General features: G+C 41.6%; 1 protein-coding gene across 7 annotated transcripts in view; it reads right to left on the reverse strand.

Moving 5' to 3' along the window:
- The window catches only part of LOC310999619 (protein MTSS 1-like), a 51217-nt gene that overhangs the window by 28960 nt on the left and 816 nt on the right, over positions 1-21441 (reverse strand). For all 7 annotated transcript variants that reach the window (XM_083990121.1, XM_083990120.1, XM_083990123.1 and 4 more), the window contains exons 2-3: positions 19340-19401; positions 13583-13656 (exon numbers count right to left, since the gene is read on the reverse strand). In XM_083990121.1, coding sequence (XP_083846247.1) covers positions 13583-13656; positions 19340-19401 — 136 coding nt within the window. The remainder of the gene's footprint in view (positions 1-13582; positions 13657-19339; positions 19402-21441) is intronic.

Below are 21441 nucleotides of genomic sequence, written 5' to 3' on the forward strand. Positions count from 1 at the left end.
ATTTGACAGTCTTTTACATGTTCTAAAGACTAGGGCTGCCCCCAAATAGTCGACCAAGCACTGGTCGACCAAAAAATCATTAGCCGACCACAATTTCATTGGTCGATTGGTCGCAGGAAAAAAAAAAAAAACATTTGGAGCCGTGTCTTGTCAAAATTAAGCCAACATAAATGACTGAACTGTATAGGAAAGGTTATGGGGCTTTTATTTTGAAGGGCCAGATACAGGAAGTCGTTACGTGACACTTCTTTTTTTTTTTTTTTTTTTTTACAAGGCACGGCAGTCTCTCTCGTATCACCGCTGTTTTCAACCTTAGCGGTGCTGTCTGAGCCCCGGTCCCACAGTCTATGGTCCCGTCCCAGCGCTCACCGGCGGTCAGTCTCAGTGTCACGGAGCAGAGACATGGTAGTCCCCGCTGCAGTCAGAGACCCGCACCCATAGACATATGTCTATGCCCGCACCGCTCCACGCCGCGGACCCCCACCCCCGTCACACAGCCTGAGCTCAGTAACTTTTTACCCTCCTCATCTACTGTGTTTATTGGTGATAAACGGGCATTCTGCCGGTAATAACGGTGAAACCCGACCGGCTTGTTGTTGAATCTCGGACCCAACGCGGCCGGAGTCACGAGCATTAATTAATTAATTAATTAATTCTCTCGCGGGCAAAAACAAATATATATATATTAAAAAAAAAAAAAAAAAAAATTATTATTATTATTTTTTTTTCCCCTCAAGGTGGGGGGTCGATTAGTCGACTAATCGCCATAAGTGACGACTACTGGTCGACCAACAAAATCTTTGGTCGGGGGCAGCCCTACTAAAGACCATTTTTTTCAGTGACAGGGAAGGACTGACTGAGCTGAGACTGTGGCCAAGTTCACCTTTTAAGTCCATTCTGCAGCAGATGGCTCACGAGCCCAGTAACAACAACCTGATGATGGTATCCCACTGTGCACGTGTCTTGCCATTTTTGTGTATTTATGCAAATATGTGGCTGTTGCACTCTTGCAAGTATGACACATCGAAGACTGGAAACCCGGAGGACACAAACACACCTTTTATTTCATTTCTTTCACATCACAACGTAGCTCTTACTCTTGTGTTATTCTGTCCCAGCCCCTTGAATCTTCCCATTTTTCTAACTGCCCTTGGGAGGAGTTTCACCCAAGCAAAACGTTCCTGATGATAAACAGAAAATGGTTTGGTGTTGCTGTCACGGACCGGCTGTGTATACACCTGGCCTCGACAACTTGGACACAGACAGGAGGAGAAGGGTATAGGTGCAGAGGGGAAGAGAAGACATGGAGAAGGGGAGGAACTGAAGGAGACAAAAAATAAGGGTGAGTAAGTGAAAACAAATATGCAGAAAGAGGGACTTGAGGGAGGAAAAGAGAACTAAAAAAAAAGCAACCTTCAATGACTAGGGTGTAATCAAATATTTATGGATGGGAAATGGGGACAAAACAATAAACATACTGGTTTTCTTGGTATGCATTAGTTTATCTCAGGAGGTATAAAGTATAAACATTTTGTTCAATTTGTGTTTTCTGGTTGCAACATCACTGTTAGTTTACTTTTGGAGACGAAATAACAATCAATGAACTTAGACACAGACCATCTCTATGAAATCCATGCATCTACAGGCAGTAAGAGCAATGCCAAACTGTGTTGGGCCACAACCTGGTCACTGGGAATATTGAAGAGAGAGAAACCTGGTCCTTTAACACATCTTTATCCAGCAACTCGCTTGATAAATGCTTATCAAAAGCACCACAAGTTGGACGTTCATTTACTGGAGATGTGCGTGTTTTGAATTTAGCTTGTTTGCATGCATGTCAGAGGTTCCAAATCCAAATCTCACTGGTCTAACCGGGTTGGTGTTTAAACAAAAACAGAGAGCAAACAGTTTTAACATGCACAAACATATGTGCAGAAACACACTACACGCACAGTCAAGTGCAATGGATTCTCTGACTAAAACACATACAAGTGTTTAAGCTACACTTCTCTGCATCTCAAAAACATACCCGCTCTTTCTTGCTGCTATGTTTTCCACACATACACAGAAACACCTACACTCAGACATTTGTGTCTCCTCAGTCCATGACAAGGGCATTGTAGAGCCAAAGTCTGACTTTGTAATGTCAACAAGCAGATGTTCGCATTAAAGCAGATGGCTGCAGATAAATCTTTCAAAGAAAGTTCCTTGTATTTTCTATGTTAATGTGTTTTATAGTGCAAGCTAAATGGCAAGAAAAGTGAGTGTACCATGAGACGTGACAAAAGAGTTTGACCCATAAATCCTCGAACAGCAGAAACAAAGACCCTAAATCGGCCTGAGGAATCTATTGTCAGTGAGTGTGAGGGAGGTGGAGATCATTCTGAGCCTACTACTAGACAAGTCTATATAATCGATTCTTGTGCTGTGCGTGCACATGTATGCGTGTGAACACAACGTGTGGAGGCTTCAATTTATCTGTGAGTATATGCGTGAGTTTGTGTATTTGACCCATTAACTGATTTAATTGCTGGTTCCAGTGATCTGTAGGATTCCCAGGATGGGGTCATGGTGAACAGAGGAGAACAGAGGGTGGATTGAAAGGGCCCTGAGCTGAGCTGGTCCAGGGGATGGGATCTAGGTCTAGGCAGGACACAGGGCAGGAAATGTACACAGCCATGCTGGTCTTGGACTGAAAAGGACAGAGCCCTTTCAGAGAGGGCATTGAGACAGTGGGTTAGTTCAGGATCTAAGGGTGCTCTGTAACAGAGGCCAAGGCTTGAACTGAGAGGGGCAAAGAGGAAAGGGCCCAAGTTTTTTTTTTCTTTCAGGGAGCTGTATGGGGGTCTGTCCAGGGCAGAGCACACAGAGCGCGCTCAGAGGAACGAGCAAAGTCCTGACAGACTTAGACTCAAGTCTGTTCCAACGATTTTTGGGTTCAGTGCATTCCAAGTTCGCTTTAGTAAGCCAGTGTGCATGATCATCTAACAGAAAGTGTCACTTTTGTGTTGGAGCCTGTCAAATGGAAGTACATCTGTATTCAGTTGAGGCTTAGAGGATTATTGAGGGTTAGTGAGAGCAGCTCAACAAGAAAAGGGCACGATAGAACCTGAGCGTCTGCTTATTTCAAACTTTGTAACTGGATCACTTATTTACTTTAATTAAAATAGGCTGGCTGTCAGCTAGTTCACAGTAATTATATGGCCCGACGTCTATATGCAAAGAAAGGATGAGAGAGAGAACAGAGGGCCTCATTGAGAAACAACTGGGGCGTGCGCACATACACACACACACACGAATAAATATGTGTAGCATGTGCTTGGCCATAGACGCATGCACCCACAAGCTCAAACCACTGCACAGACATGACAACTGACATTTGATTCCTCACTCTAACCCTCTCTCTCACACTTTTACACATATGCATACACAGTGACAGTTATTAATGTGCAGTGTTTGGGCTCCTGGGACTCACTAAGACTCAAACTACAGGGATCTACAGTATCTAGTTCAACACTCATAACTAATCCCTCTATCTCCCATTTAGATTTTGTGGAACCCACTGTCTCACTTGCACAATTAGAGAACTGTCAGATTCACGTGCAGACTCATTTTTTGCCATGCATGCTGCCACTGTGACTTAGCTTTTAATTACTGTTAAACCATCAACCACTGGGGCTGAGAAGTCCAACAGAGTAATCATATGTGACTATGTTATCTATGCCTGTGATGGAGACAGGCATAGATAATAGATAACAGTTGTGACAGCTCCTGCCCTGCATTAACACAGGCACCAAGTGCATTACCAGATGACTGGAAATAGTAGAAGGTAAATCTTTACAGACATCTGGGCTTTACAGCTCCACTCACTCAGACTATCAGCTTAAACACAGCAACATGAACATCATGGACGCCATGAGCAACAATTGTTGCCAGATGCATGTCAATTGCTGTTTTGGAAACTGTCAATTGACTTTTTTTCTGTTCCAGATACATTTTATTTGGGAATTTACAAGAAACAGACTAAAGACAGTTCCAATGGAAGAGCACACACCTCTAGATTGGAAGTTATTTTCAGGTGCTGAACTCATTGTGGGCACACAAAGGCCTCGGTGGAACTAAGCTATTCCTTAAGGAGGGACAAAACTGATATTAATGGGAGAGGTTATACAATGAGCTGAAGCTAGGCAGCATATGGAGGTCAGAAAGATGTAGCACAGCCACTTTGTCAAAGCTGGAAGCAAGCTGGGGATCTTGCTATGGGCATTTCAACAAGCACATCAGTATAATACAATCAGCCCAAGAAGTGTTTTCATTGAAATACTGTCTGTGTTGATTAAAATATTCCCTGTAAACTGAATCCATGACGCTTTGCTTATGACTTCACTTCACACTTTGATCTAGGATTTTAATCTTGCAGCCAGTACTGCAGCACACAATGAAACTCAGTGCCAGAGCCCCCATCTTCTACCTCGCCATGTTTATCGTGAGACCAAAAAACATTTGAGTTTCATAAAGGTTGCCTCTTTTTCAAACATATGGTGTTGCCCCCACACCCGAAGAAGAGACAATAATAGCTGATACTCTAGCAAACAGAGAGGATGTGTGCACAAATTTGTTTAGCTTATTTAGAAATATTAGGTTTGTTTCAGGATGATGAAAAAACAATGGGCTCTAAGGGTGTATTCACACCTGTTTAGTGCGCACCCTGGTGCGCACCAAATGTTAAAATGATACAATGTTTCATTTTTCAGTTAGTGCGGTTGCGTTCACACCTGCTTTTTGTCAGTCGGGACCAAACTTGGAGAACGTCACGTCTCCATGACTACCGGCTGGAATCTGGAAGCGCTGATTGATAAAACTTTTATGATGGAGACTCAAGTAGAGCCGGTTGTTAGTAGCTCTGGTCATGTATTTCTATATTGTTTGCATGTATAACTCTGTTTGGTACTTCCGGCTGGTTTCCGGTTGCGTTCACCCAGCTCGGTCCCGTTAGTTCCCGGTTAAACGTTAAACACGGCGGACCTATGCTGCTGCTGCTCGGTAATCAGCTGCTCCGCGGACCCGAGGGACGGACGCCGACCTGTCCGGTGTCTGAGCGGACTCAGCGGACACGCACCGACCGGCTGCCCCGCTGCTGCTGCTTCGTTTGTGGGGACAGAGCTCCGCAGGACCGGAGCACCGGGTGGTCTCCCCGCTGCGTTAACCCGTTGTCAGCGACTACGGGAGCCCTTTTAGCTCAAACGTGTTGAGTTCGCCTGGCAGTTGGCTCGCACCAGAGTGCGGTTGCTTTCACACCTAAACTAGTGCGCACCAGAGTTCAGCTGGAGCCGAACCGAGACCACCTCCTCAGGCCGCACTAGTTTTGGTGCGCATTAGAGTGCGATGTGCTTTCACACCAACCCAAACTGGACCAAATTTAGTGCGCACCAGATTTAGTGCGCACTAACACTGCAGGTGTGAATACACCCTAAGTCTAGGCAACACAGAGCTTCCAAATTGAAGAATATATTTCCACTATTAGGTTTATTTTCATGCAGGTGCACCTCTTACAACACTACAACTGCATATAAAAAGAAGATAAAAGTGCATGTAATTACAGTGATTTGGTTTAATGAATTATTATATCTGCTCAAAACAATCTGACTAAGTGGTTAAGCGAGGTAAATGTGGGATTTAAGTAATTATCAGCTCTTAAAACACGTTTGTACAAAAACATAATCTTTCTCGGCCCACATAGACCCAACAGGCTGTTACATGCGAGCCTTGTGGGGAGGTGTCCTCCTCATCTCTGCAGGGCCAAACGTGTCCAGACAGACTCAACGCCAGAGCTGCTGACAGAGCCAATGGGTTTAATATACAGGCACACACTCACATGGACGGTATACAGTACACACACCCATCTACACTCACTCTACATGCAGAGACAGCGTCCTGACAGCTGGCAACCCACATGTGACAGCCTTAGTTATTAGTTATTATTAAGTGTGAACAAACTATTATGCTTTCGGTGGTATGAAGTATCTGTTTGTCAAAGTGGGATAAATAGGAAAGTGACAATTCATTTACCAATCCTTATAATATTTCTTACACTCTATTTCATATAAAAAAGGCTATTTGTGTTAAATGTGTCGTATGTACTGCATCAGATTTCAGATTACAAGCTCTAAAAGGATAATCGCCTCAACTCAACTGAGTTGTTTTTACCCCCTTTCAGTTACTTTAGAGATCAGACACTGGCACGTAAAGATGGGTCAATGGATGACTCAAACAAACCTACCCTAAAATTACAACTAAGACTGGTAAAACTGGTTCTCTATGAGACTAATGACGTGTTGAGATGTGTAACACACTTCCTACTGTACATAAACATAGTGTAGTCTTGCCTTGAGAGAATAAATTGAAGTAGTTCTATTCTTTAGATATGCAGTTCCTGAGTAGGGTCAAAATTGCATTACTGTGTTATTTTTAACTTTGGTTCTCCTTGTCTGGTTTGTTGTATGCAATGACCTCATCTCTATGTGCAGCCTGGTAACCATCAGCTGTTTCACCAAGGCTGACGCGGTACAAATCTCACAACACAACCTCTCCGTCACTCTCACACTCACGTAGTGAATGGAATACCAGAGAGGTAGCCCTTGTCCACATGAACACAGAAACACAACCAACAAAGCTCAAAATTGCACACAGAGACAAGATGCATAAACAAGCCCATTATACGAAGAGGGAAACTATGACGAATCTAAAATTTGATACAAAACAGAGGGAAATGGGAGATCTGCATGGAAAATGAGGCCTGATGAAACAAGAGAAATGATTATTCTCCAGAGTAGCTCTTCTTTGTTCTCCTGCCCATGTTCTCTCTATATCTCCCCCTCTGTCTCTTCATAGATTCAATAGGGCTTTGTCTCATTCTTCACCAACAACAGTGTTGTTTAGTTTTCAGAAATAGGGAGTACAGTTCAAATCACATGGTTTGCTGAAATCCAACAGAAATGATCATGAATACACTGAATTTCAAATCAACTGCTCTGACTTCATGTAATCACTGGCAAAATATAAAGTCCACTTGTTTTGCCCATAAACTTTAGTTACCTTGCACGTCCTCTCACGTATATTTGAGTGTAAATACTCTACTTGTCTGATAAACTTGCAGGTGCAGACACAGGGTATATACACAAATCTTTGAGTCAATTTACTACCATTTAATACCTTTTTTCACTACCTTCAGATTTTTTTTAATACCACCACGACATCGAGTTGCACCAAGTATCAATCAGAGAGATTTTATGACATGTACATAGATTTTATCATCCAACACTTACTTACATCATTACCATTACCCAGGAGACTCGGTTGCACAACAGGGCATCATCCATAAGTCATCAGGAACATTTGATCAAAAATAAAATATCTTATCATGCCTTTCTCAATCACCAGCCTCTCTCCCCTGATCCCACCCTCACCTGCCCCCCCCCCCCCCCCCCCTCACTCACTCACCTCACTCCACCTCCCTCCCTCCCTCCCTCACCCAGTTTGCCTCGCTCCGTCTTCCTTCCTCACCTCCCTCCCTCACCCAACTCACCTCACTAACTCTTTAAATAAATACCTGGTTCTGTCTCTACCGTCACAGAACACAGTGGTAGGCCATATATATGTTTTTTTTTACATCAGTGTGAAAAGTTTCAACAATGTCCGCACATCTGCACCGTCGGTCTGTGTCTCACGTGCGTTCCATCTGACCTCAGCTCTCAGTAGAAGCTGCAGCTGCTGCAGGTGTCTGTATCTGTAGCGCTTCGGGGCTTCCTGCCCTTTCAAACGGAGCAGACCCGGACCCGGTCCGACTAAACACCGGGCTGGCGGTAGAAGGTTCATGGAGCTGTGAGCCGCGAATGCATGAAAAAAGAGCACATCGGATGTGCGGCGCGTGACGTGCATCTACATTGACACACACATAGGCTACATCAAGGCGCCTGTCATCTCAATTTAAGTCTTCTGCAAACTTGCATTTTCCCATATTCGAAACGTTTTGCCACACGCTAAAATCCGAAGAGATTCACTAGCACTTCTATCCGCCTGACAACTATGCGCGCGAAGACGATTTTAGATTTCTAGCGGCCAATGAATACAATGAATTGATATGACGTCAATATCATATTAATGCTTTATTTATTTTATTACGCCTGTTTCATCAAAATAAAACCAGTCATTGTCCAAAAGAAAAAAAATAATACCTATTCTTTAAAATTAATACCTTTGGACCAAATTTATCACTTTTTAAGGCCATTAAATTTAGCTTTTTTGATTTATCACTTTTTAATACTTTTTAAAACCCCGCGGACACCCTGAGACACTTGCAAAAAAAAAGAAAAGAAACAGAAACACTTTCGAAGGATGGCTGCTGGTGCACATACCAGTATTTTTTAAATCCGAAGCCTGCACTTGGGTTCACTTGGTCCAGTTTCTAAACTGCCCATGTACCTGGTAGGCACTGGGAAAAGCAAATGGATGACAAATGAACACTGATGGGAATAAACACTCTCCGCGGGTGGCTACCTTTATATACTGCAGTAAAGCCACAGTTTAGAGAGGGTGATAATGAGTTAAGGAGATTATTGACATAATGTGATGTGAATAATGAGTACCATTCTGCTCATTCAAAATGTTTAATTTAACTTAACTGATTCCAACAAGTGCACTCTGCTAAAATACTGTATGTCTTTATTCTGCCTAGTGACAAGAGCTTTACTTTGTGCTTCAAGAGGAAAGTTTCTATACATTCTCTGATTTTTTTTAAAACTCCAGTTTCCATTCGAGATAATGCAACCGAGCCTATCAAGAGTGGTCATGTGCATCTGGTCCAAGAATAATTGTGGTCAAATCATATCACTTTCTATTTAAATCTAATTGAATTGTGAGATAAGATCCTCTTCCCACCACATTTTTGCTTGCAACAATTCCACAGTGACGTCTTGGTATCAGTTTGTTTTTCGGTCTCCTGGGCATTGTTCCACGTGGCTGTGGATGTCTGAGTGCTTTCTATCAAGTTGATCTCAAAACATGTTTAATCATTAACTCGTAATCACATCAGTTTAAATCGAATAGAACCATTAGACCCATCAGAGCAAACACTATAATGCTGAGAAGGCAGAGGCAGTTATGTAGGTGCATGGTTTGTGTGTCCTTGGGTGTGTTTGTTTCAAAAGTACGTGGATACAAGCATATGACAGTGTACAATGTTTTCAACTTTATGAGCAGGTTAAGGGGAAGCGTCACAACACAGGGACACAGTGGCCATACATAGAAGACTAAGGAAGAAAAGTGGCAACGGAGAAAAAAGAAGCACATAAAACTATGATAGAAGTGAGAGACAGAACAAACAACGCTCTAATTCAGTTCTTCAGTTAATGAGTCACTGGATTAGTGCGAAGCCAAACAAATATAATTTAAACACACTTGAGGATGTGACCTAATCTTCTGTCACCAGAATTGCTGCAGGCAAAACAACTTTGAACATGTTATTAAGTCCTAGAAATGAAACTCCATCATGAATGAACCGACTGTTGATTTGACAAAGTGACACACGACACGATGCATCACAAGTAAAAAGTCTACAAACAAACCAGCTTTTAAGTCTCTCCAGAATGTCTTGCACTGAATTCAAGGTGAGTCTCGACTCTTCTCATGTGAGTGCTAATGTGAGCAGGAACATTTTTCAGTGACATGGAGTCCATGTGTGTTGTTAAACTTTCTAGAATTATTAACCAGTGTCAAACCGGGCTCAGGTCACTTCAGGAGAACCTCACAGCTGATAAAAACAAGTCTGGTGCCTTTTGAAAACACACGGTGTAGCCAAAGCTAAGCTGTCCATGCTCAGCACCTACTGCTAAAATAAACAGGGCTGCGAGGACAAATGCAGAAGACAGAAAACAAATTGGATGGAAAAACTGTGCAGAGGGACAGACTAAAGGGAGCAGTGAGCTTGTTCTGCTAAAGAAAGCAGATCTACATTTGCTCACTGTCGGCTTCTGTACACATTTGCCACAATAGTAGAGCAACAAAGACGAAAAGAAAGGCTTTGTCTGGGAGCTTAAGTCTGTCTTTCTTTCTTTTATATAAACTTTCTCCACTCTGTATTTCATTTCACTCAACTGTAAACTAATAAGCTGGAATTCAAATTGAAAAGAAGCCCATTCATCTCCCCCTAATTCCCATTTATTCTAGCCATAGTGCAATAACTAGACCAGTACTGCAGGTTTCTAGGATTTTCCCTTTTTTTTTTTTTTTTTTACATCTGGTTCTCATAAATCAATTAAAAATAATTACTTAAACAATTGCACAAACACAAACAGCAACAGCTGATCATGAAGCTGCAGTCTGTCACTGGAGAATTTCCAATACTCGGTTGTAGGTTTTACACTACACCACAAGGATTGGCTCATGTAAAGAGTATTTACTGATATTTACACTAGAAAGTTGTTCCACAACCCTGTTGCGTTCTACAAGACACAGTTTGAACTACATTGCTGACATGGATCTTTTACTATAACTCAACAAGTCAAAAATAATAAATAATAATAACATTATAACTTCGATAGTCCTCCGCCCAACTTCGTTGGATTACCAGTTGCACCAATTTGTCAGGCTCCATCTTGCTTCAGTTGGCTTCATTGAATTAACATGTCACACATGTTTCAATATGATCAATATCAGGGATGTAACAAGACATAAAAGTGTTTGACTATAACTAACACAGCTGCTGAGCTGACCCAAGAGTGCAACTCAAGTCTGTCAACACAGAGTAGTTCCACTGTTATCAAATGAGAATGTAATTGACACGTCATCAATCTTGACCAAATTATATAAAAGCAGTTGGGAACAGGCCATAGTTAGAGCTATCAAAGATATTTTGGGAAAAGATCATCTTCTGAGCACAAAGTGGTTTCCTGTTAGTTTTGCTTTTTTAGAGCTTAAACCCAACTGTCACACATTGGAACTATAACAACAACTAAACTACTACAGTGGTGGTGATGAAATCCTCCACAGTACAGTGTCAGTGTACGGTGTCTCTGTTAAACCAAATATGTATTAAATGATAATTGCAAAGATGCATGTGTGAACAGGAAATTGCAGTCCAAAGTTCAAGTTTTGAAGAAACTCCGTGCTGCTTCAGTGATAGCACTGATAAAAAATAACGTTCATCTGATCACCGATAAAACAAACTGCCACATATCAAAGCCAGCCGTGAGTATAGATAAACCCTTGAATCTTTATGAGCTACCACCAATCTACAAGGGGGGCCGAAAGTTTTGTTGTCATGACTAAATGACCTTTAATGTGTGCACCAACACATCTCTGGTTACCTTTATGTTTGTGCGCCTTTATCATTGTTGTGAGAGGAACATTAACAGTTGCTGTCTCTATGGCGCGGTGCTGTTTACTTTTTTACTTGTCCTTCAACTGATTTCCATGCTGTTGCCATAGCGATGGCTGTAGAGTGCAGGGTAGCTCTTAGAGACACACAGGATAGAGGGAGAGAGACAGAAGGAAGGATGAAAAAAGTCACCATCAACTGTGTGTATACTGTGGCCTCAGCAGCCCCTGGCTAATTATGATGAGCAAACAGAAAATAGTGTGTGTCAGTCTGTACTTTGTCTGCCATGTAGAAGCTCTTTAACTTCAAAGCTTCTGTAGCAAATGCACACACACAGACACACACAGACACACACAGAGGCTGTGATATCTTTACAGAATACCCCTGCTCTTCTACTTTGTAAGTGAACAATACAGTAAGGTGATATTTTCACAGACACCTACCCCGGGCACTTCTATAGGTCCATTACATTCACATAACAACTGGTTTGTAGATACAGTAGATTCTAGCAGCACAGTTAGGTTTAGTGACAAATGATTCCTCTGTAAATTATACTCAAGAGATCAAGTTTTCTTCTCCAAACAGATTTTATGGGCTGCTGAGGGAACTATCCATTTTTTCATGCCTCTGAGCTACTAAACCATGGCCACAACAAACATCATATTGCTAATAACTTTAAAATATTATGGGGTGATGAGAAAAAAGTTTGCTTTAGACTTTGATTCAGACGCACTCTACTGTACTGTCTTCTAGCAACTGTTCACACTGTGTGTTTTATTCAAAGGCCTGTTAAAAAAAAACTTAACACCTTTCCTTTATTATCAGTGTTATTTCCTCCTCAACACATGGTGATCATTACCGCAGTTATCAGTGCCATCTAGCATGTGCCCGATTCAAAAAGTCTTTAATCACTATGGAAAAAATCAAACAACCCAATCTACAGGAAGACAGCCATTAGGGTCGACAAAGTGTGCGTGTGTGTAATGGGACTTAAGATAGATTCAGTTTCCACTGAAACAGTAGTCCAAGTTGGTATTTTCCCCACATATTTCAGCTACTGCAAAAAATCATCAAGTTGTTATCAGTACCAAACTAGTCATAAACATTTTTTGCTGATAATTTGCAGATAAAAGGTTGAAGATATTCATATTAAATTCAATTTCCCATATTAAGATGTAAAAGCATTCATAAGCCTTTACAAAGAATGATAAGCATAGATGGCAAAGGAATAATGGGGATTTTACAGTCTGTCTAACCAGACAGGGTGTATGAGGTTTATTACAACCTTTTAGGAATATGAAAATGTATTCACATGGTCTGTAATTCATGTAATCAAGGTTCATTATAACACCCTATCCACCTGTGATACAGACAACATCATGTAAGGCAACAGCGCATTGTAACTCATTATCCCTGTTTGGCTTTCTGCTGCAGAGCTCAGCTGTAAAGTGAAACCTGAGCAACAGAGCACAAAATGATATGAGAGTGTCATGTGATACTATTCAACTAAAGCACAAAATGTAGGGATGAAGTGATGTAATAGCTGATGAAAGATGATGCAATGCTCTTCAGCTCGCTAAATCTGACTCCTTCACAGCAAACATTTATACTGTGCATGTTACACAAAAAGAGGGAGAGGGGGAGAGAGAATGATGACTTTAGCTCTGTTCACCCCCTCTCTTTCTCTCTGCAGTGAGTGAGGTGATGAATGTGTGTGTCTGTCTCAGCTCCTATTAATAGTATGGAGCAGGGCTGGAGGTGTCAAAGCTAGGGTGAGATGAGATCTCTCACTCGCTCTCTTTCCCTCTACACATGCAGAGCTGAAGCAGACTCTACCAGAGTCCAGATGTAGCAGAGGTGGGTGTCGGTGGGGGTGGGGGGCAGAAAACAGAGGAAGGAGGGTAGAGGTTGAAGACAAAGCCAGCAGCAGAGCTTCAAACAGCACACTGACGGATTTACTACCCATATGATAAAGCAAATAACCCACAGACCTTCTCAGCACAGTGGGGTGAAAGACTGGACTTGCACAGTGGAGCTATACAGACAAACATGTTGACACTTAGGTGCCTGAACTCACACATTGTTAAACAGTGAGTTAACCCATTTAACCCAGTCAGCACTGAATGACAACATGGCTCCATCAAGACTAAATCCAGAAGCCAGAGAAGACCACTCATTACACATTCACATCTGTGTGAATATTCTTACCTCGAGAGTTGGTAGCAAGGTCTGCCACTTTCTGAAAGGCATCCAGGAAAGCCCCTACCGCAACCACTGTCGCTCTATAAGAACAGACAAAGACAGGGATTTAAGTTTAGAGAGGGAAAAAAACACTTATATTGTATGTTGCTTCATATCAGTAATTGTCTGTGCAAAAAAGGCTAAAATCCCTGTGCAATACCAAAGCAAAGGCAGGATTTTACACAGTAGGTTACATTAATGCATACAAAATACTAGCGCATCAACAGCAGTGATTAGAAACAGGTGTTGGCCAGCACAGACAAACTGATAAGCCAATAAAAAGAATGTATTAGGTCTTTTCCCTTCGCCTTCTGAAAGTGGAAACAAAAACATTATTTGCAAGTGTATGTACATGTGAGCTACACTTCTGATTTTGACTCCAATATCAACCCTGTTAATTTGGAAATGAAATTCAGTACGATTGCGTGTATGTCTATATTCTAAGTCTGTGTGTGCAAGTTAAAACTTAAACGTGCCCTGCTGTGTGAGGAATGTCTATGTGATTGCTTAGAGACCACTGGAATCTGTCCGGCTCAGCAGAGCAGCTTAGTTTGCCACACTTACAGGTCAGTGAAAGGATCAGTGTAGGATCTACCCTGTTCTGCTCTAAAATGCAACGGGGGCCTGTGACAAGTTTGCAACTCATACCTGCTTATCTATCATCTTGTACAATTTACCAAGTATTTCCAAACTGCGGCATAAAATACTGCCTATACTTAACTGGCTGAAAAAAAGGGCAAAATCCAGTCCACTCGTAAAAAAAAAAAAAACAAGTGGGAGCTTGGTGTAAGATTACTTTCTGTTTTAGTCATTACAGACATTATTTTAGTGGTATCCCAATTGATTGCCTGTCTCGCCTCCTGTCTGACCAGCTACTTTGCTGGCTGGCAACAGGCTGCCCCATTTGGTGGGAAAAGCTGGAAGGTTAAGTGGCAAACACAGACCGGCCCGTTTTAGAAAAAAACACACCTCTCATGATTAAGATCACGGGTATTGAGATAAAAAGGCTCTAGGTATGTGTCAGTACGTGTGCACATGCAAGTGAGCGATATCCGATCTCCTCAGCAGAGACAAGACTACCCATCAGTCATGAAGGCTACACAAAGAAGCACAATTGTCTGGAAACTTTCCAAGGCATGTTCAGTCACAAAGCTTGTTTGTTCTAACTCTGAGTACCTTAATTTGAAAACACACTTTACCTTCCAGGGGCCAACAAAAAACCTCCATGAACACTGTGAATTTCCATAAACACTCAAGACAAATACCTTTCACAACTGGGCAAAAAACAGTAGAACGACATGGGACATAGGTCACTCAAGTCTGAATTGTGGATGCAGCCAGGTTAAAGTTAAGTTACTGGAAGTGGCATTAGTGCTCTTAATGCATGGTGTCTCAAGTGGGGTGATATTCTTAAATTGGCAGTAAAATGATTACCACTGCATCTACATGGGTAAATTGCCTAAATCAACAAAATGACACTTAAGGCAGCATCAATAGGTGCTTAAGACTACAGTTTGACAACCAAAATAACCATCTTATAAAGTAGTCTCAAGGGAATATGAGGAGTGGGCTACAGAGGTCAAGTAGCCCCACCTCTGTCAAATTCACTGAAACCTCCAGCTGCACTGCCAGAGGTGGAGTTAAGATGGACTTTGGTTTGGTGGACTGAACAAGGTGGGGGGTGACAGGTGGGACTACACTACATGGCACACAGTGCTTCTCCCATTTGCAGAAACCAGAGTATTATGGATTGGCGACTAAGCAATACTTGCAATCACATCTACCAATCACACATTTCAGTGATCTGCAGCCTATCAACTGACAAAGACAATACCTCTAGTTCTGTTTTGTCAAATTTGTTGTTTGTTTTAAACTGTCCAACAAAACCAATGCTAAAATGGTGGAGTGCATGTTGACTTTTTTCCTCAACTATCGCTAGACTGTTGAAGTTGTCAGTCATTTCATCAAGTAACAGTTGCGAGCATGACAGAAAGGAAAACCAGAACAAAACTGATCAACTGATAAATACAAACACTGAGCCAAAACATAGTTTTGGCTAAAGGTTTGTGTATTGCTTCTTCATTCAAGTGATGATCTATTTCCAGCATTCAATCAATGACAGTACAGTGACTTACTTTTATAACTAAAAAAAACCCCAAAACGAATATATTGGCTAATATGTGCTATGGCATTGCAGATCTGCAAAAGATACAAGGGTGTGTCTTGCAAATGGAAAAAGAAACATACGCACAGGCACACGCGCATTCCTTTCTATTTACAGCCCAGTGTGGGCACCCGAGGAACCTCCATCTGATATCTGCCTCCACTAATTTATGACATGTACACATTGGTCTACAAAAAGTCTTGTTCAGTGAACTTGTACTTATTATTCCAAAACAGGTTTTGCATGGACAGTGGGTTTAACTGAATCTTGCTTGAAGTATCAGCAGCGCCGGTGCACTACCTGCTGTACTGTGTTGTGTGCTTTTACATGGGAAATGCCAAATTATGTAACCAAATCATCTGTCCAATATACTTTTAACTACCACCAGTACAATAGAGAGGAAAAGGGAAGAATCACATCTTAACACTCCAGAGAATTCTTACAGCAGCAGCAATGCAAAAATTAAACATATGAGTTTTTTTTAAAACATATTTTCTGGCTCAATTGACAGTGAAATTGGATAACTTCTCAAGAAGCAAATTAATACTTAAATGCAAAGACAGATTAATCAGTTTTTAATTTCAGCTCTGACAATCAGCCAGAAAGCTTCAAGAGTTCTGTGGCTGTGCAGGTAGAAAGAAACATTACTGCTGCTACAAGCTTTCAGTTCTGAACAGTACAACAACAACATGACTGCTACCACTGGCTTTGAAATCTGCAAACGCCCCTGTACTGGAGTCAAGACAAATGACTTTAACATATCTATTCCGTAAGGCCTTGACCAAGCCAATCTAAACTCCCCATAGACCCCAGTGTAGTACAGCACAGTGCTCTTTCTGACAATGATACATTCAGCGCTGTTGCCCCCATCTATTCTTAGTTCAACCGAAACGGGAGTGTTACTGTAGTTCATCTGAATGATAGAAAGGCCTCCTTCCTTGTACACATGAAGTTTATGAGTTGAATTTGAGGTTTTAGGGTGGTCTTTTTCTTTACATCATGAACTTTAAACCAAGAGGAGGGAAGCCTGTGCATACGCCTTGTTCTGACACAGCTGCAACAACCATGACCCACCAAACAGACCAAACACTGACAAGTTGAAAGAGGACTGTGATTAGAAATCAGCCCGTCTATATTCCACCCTGCCCACTTTCTTCAAAGCTCCCTTCTGTGTGCACATGCCTCTGTGTGTGTGAGCGCATGGGTGTGTGATGGCCGCTTAAAAGCAGAATGGCAAGAAAAAAACACCATATTTGACCAAAAAAAAAATGACAGCCCCAGAACAGCCCCAACACTGTAATTGGTCGATTTCCTAGTTGCTTTGAGAGAGGGGAGCAGAGGGGCTAAATTACAGAGTAGTCTGCCTTAGGACGTCATTACACAAACAGACATATGCCGCTACCACTGCTGGCTAGTCACTCATCCAAGCTGAGGAGGGAAGGTGGGTGTGTTTGCATTTTACTGTGTGTGTATGTGCAACTCTATCTGGTACAGTCTCTAAACAGATTACAGAGGTTCTTGGGGTGGGAGGTTATCGTGTAGTCAAAGGGTCTAGTTGGCCAGATTTGTAGTAGCGGGGAGACCAGCTTTAAAGCAAACAGAAAAAGTCTTATTTGTAGGTCACCAAGTGCGAGCCCAGATAGCACACTCTTATTAGTGCTCCAGCAGCAAGGGCATCGTTACAGCCAGCCATATGCCACAACCACTGCAGCCTGGAGCAGGGCGTAGGCCAAGCTTTTCTATGAATGACACTCAAATCATTCTGTGAAACACATACTGATCTTTTCTGGGACCGGTGGTGGACTAATCCTGATGGAACAAGAAAGTGGTGAAAAGTTGTAAAATAAAGAGGTTCAAGTAAAGGACAATGAATATACATTTTAGTATACTGATAGATTGGACTGAAGACAAAGTTTTCCCGCTTCCTTTCTCACTAAGAAGACTGGATAAAGACATCTCACTGACATAGCATACGTTCAGCTCACCTTCTCACATGCAAAATAACTGCAAATTTGTTCTTTTATCATTACCCCACTGTCCAGACACACAGACATCCTACTGCTGACCGGCCAGTCATTAGCAACAAGGCCACAAATACTCCCCTGAGCTTTAGCATGGTAGGGTCACATACTTAACCCCAGAATGATGGAGACACTTGAATAACATATCACCATTAATCAGCCTTAATACTGAGAAAATGGAAGAATGGGACACTGAGTGCCCCCTGGAACGTATTGTTAAGTCCCCTAGCCTTTATACAACTGTCAGTCTTAGTCTGTCGGTGGACACGTGGACACTTAAATGGCTAGAGAACTGCCATGCATTGTTAATCAAAGAATAATTCAGACCACGGGATATCCGTATTTACAGTAGTTGCTGGACAATGAGCTTTTATTTCAGCTGTCATAAGTTGTTTGTCGCTTGACACGTGGCCACTTAAAGCCAACTAGGAGAGGTGGCTGGGACTGACATCCATTGTCAGCATAAGACTTGGAATAATTTTGCCAGGAGGTGTGCATAGGATTAGAGAGACAAATTAAATCAGGACACGAGATGGGAAAGAAGAACAAATATTGACCTCTAGACTGTATAGTTAAGACATTGTGCTATGTCACTGCTTGTTAGTCGCAGGACACCTGGCCACTTATAACCTTTTGGAAAGACAACTGTTGTAAAAGTCAGATAAAATATAAAGAAGTTGATAGAATAAAGTAATGAAGAGTATCAAAGATGTTATGCAACACACATCACAGCAAAATTTCTCTACCAATACTGCTGAGGTACGTGTGTATTAAACTTCTGACTCCAATATGCTGGGATAAAAAAAAAGTCTCACACACGGGGGCAACATTTTTTGATTCAGTATAAAAAGCAATAATGGCATAAAGTGGAGTCCTCTTAACTGTAAAAGGGGATTAGTTAGAGAAGAGACGATGCTGTGAGATGATGTAATTAAAAGAGTGAAAGTCAAACCTCAAACCAACAACAATACGGTTATCTGGAAAACATGATGGAAATATATATGAGCATGTCAGTTATGTTCCTTTGTTGAACCCTCTCTTTTTCTACGTTACTTTTTATTGCCCTGCACCTCAATAGCCTACAGCATGATGTGCGTATAAAAACCTCCTTTTTCCAGAAACCTTTGTTGAAGATTACCACACAGATGTGATGTTATTGTTGGCAGCAATTCTTGTCGATCCGGTGGCACAGAAGCTTTAGGTGAAGTGACATCTCTTGTGTACATCATGCTTTATTCAGAGTGACATTTCCTTTTTCCACCTCTGCCAAGTCTAAAGCTTTTTATGAGCTATTTCTACTTTTTACGCATTTCTATGATTTCCACTTGAGTATTCTTAATTTCACAATATGACTTTGCATACAACAGGTATTTCAGTTTAAAGCAATTGACATCATCACACCAGGAGCCAGTGGATTATTGAAGTTAGAGGAACAACTAAGAGAAAATCTTGACTTTTTCCTATAGTTTCTGTTAATAAAAACTCTGAGAAACATAAATGTGCTCGTGTTAGTGTACGTGCATACAGACATGTGCTCACCTTAACTGCGACTGTAGTTTGCCGGCCTTGGTGATAAAGTCCTCCCAAATAGGATAGCTGCTCTGTGGTTTTAAAAAAAAGAGACACAAACATGAATGACACGATCATCAGAACAGATTTCAATATTCCCAAAGTTACATAACAGTTCAACCACCAACCAGGCCCTACTGATGCCTCACCTTATCTGCAGGGGTAAACAGAACCAACCAAGCCTGAAGCTTTCCCATACATGTTACCCAGTTACATCACCACCCAAAATATCTTTTTTCATACTGCTGCTTGTAGACCTGAAGGAATCTCAGAATTTACGATGTAGGAGTTAGTTGAGCAGTGCTGTATGCCATGGAAAATCATGGTTTGATCTGTATGCACAGTAACAAATTACTTTGAAACATTTGCAAACCGCTGGCTTTCATTTTGCTCCAACTCTGTTTAGCTTTTTATTATGTTATCTATTAATGGGACAACAGACATTATCATCATGTCCTGCATCGGTTGCAAATGGGTCACAGCACTCTTTTGGAAAGATCTCCACACAACACGGGCACTAATACTATGGTATAATGAGCCTGGTTCCCAACGGGACTCTAAATTTACCCAATGAGGTCCTGGGCTGAAAATAGTTGAAGAGCCCTTTATCAGAACCATCACAGAGAACAAGTGGCTTAATGCATCTACAAGAAGAGGCTGAAACAGTAGTAACACAAAGTGATGAATATAGCATGTGCACATGTTTGTCACTGATGTGCTACTACTGTCAAGGGCCTGGGGAATGTCATGTTATGCTGTCAAACATTACACCCAACAAACACTTCTCTACCTACAGTGCCCCCTCCTCTCCCTCCTTTCCTTTGTATCTCCCTTACATCACCTTTATTTTTATCTCTACCCTGTCTAGTCTAGCTTTCTCTCTCTCTGAAGAGGTCCCCGCTATCAGCTGCTCGTGCAGATATCAAAGACACTCAAGCACCATGGCGAACAAGCTTTCTCTGCATTCCTCAATCCTGTTGACAGATTAGGTCTGTGTGAGAGACTGAGTCAGTGAGAAGTCACTTTGTTTTTAAATTAAACAACCCCTGCCCACGGTGTCCATCTGTAAAAGAGATAGCACACTTTCATTTTGAATGGCTCATGTAAAAAAAGACAAAGCAAAAGCACAAAGTATTTGCGTATTTCCGCTGGTCTTGTCTGGCTGCATCTAGTCACCTGACACTTGAAGAAACAGGGGGGGGGGGCAGCTTTGTCAAGTGAGATGTGGGATGTTGAGAAGTGCTGAAGATCCGAGCAGTATTCATAACAAACTTTGTGACTCTTGCAGACCCTTTGGCTGGCCATTTGACCTACACATGTCAAAGCCTTCAGCCCCTGTGGACAGTTTTCTACCCTGACAGACACATTCCCTGCATTCCTCCAGTCAAGTACAACAGCTGAGAAATCTGCTAATTGTCTCATCGGCCAAGCTCTGTCAAAAATAACATCAAAATAAGATGCCCTAGTTTTGTGACTGATGGTTGCCCTATTTAGCCTTTTAAACCAATGTAGACTGCTGCATCCACTTCAAAGTGGAACAAATGCACCCCCCCACCCCCACCCCCCCATAAGAGAGGAGAATAGAGAGGAGTGGGGCAGATTGAGGGCAAAAGTAGTAATTTAGCTAGCACAAAATGAAAACCAACGCAGGTGAATGTAGAAAGACCGACTATATTGTCTATCATTGAAAATAATTGAAAACGACATCCCAAATTAACTCAGCTCTAGCCCCCTTTTTTAATCGACTTCTTACGTGTATAATAAAAATGATAGTGTGGCTCCCGGGTAAATTCATTATTCTGTCAATATAAGTAGAGGAAAGGGAGAACATTTTGAAAAAGTGTGTGACAAAATTTGTCACAACAATTTTGACATTGTTGTGAGGAGCTGAGTGCTTTGTGATGTCGTTGTTAAACTATTATTTAGGCTACTTCATTATTTATTTTCATTTCTATGTTGAAATGTGATGTCTTTTTATGTGAGAAATGTAATGTTAGTAACGATGACTGGTGAACTATCTTTGTAAATATTATTGTTATTGTGTGTTTGTTTAAAATGTCCTTAAAGTCAAG

This window comes from Trachurus trachurus, assembly GCF_905171665.1.
Source record: "Trachurus trachurus genome assembly, chromosome: 16".
NCBI classification, from domain to species: Eukaryota; Metazoa; Chordata; class Actinopteri; order Carangiformes; family Carangidae; genus Trachurus; species Trachurus trachurus.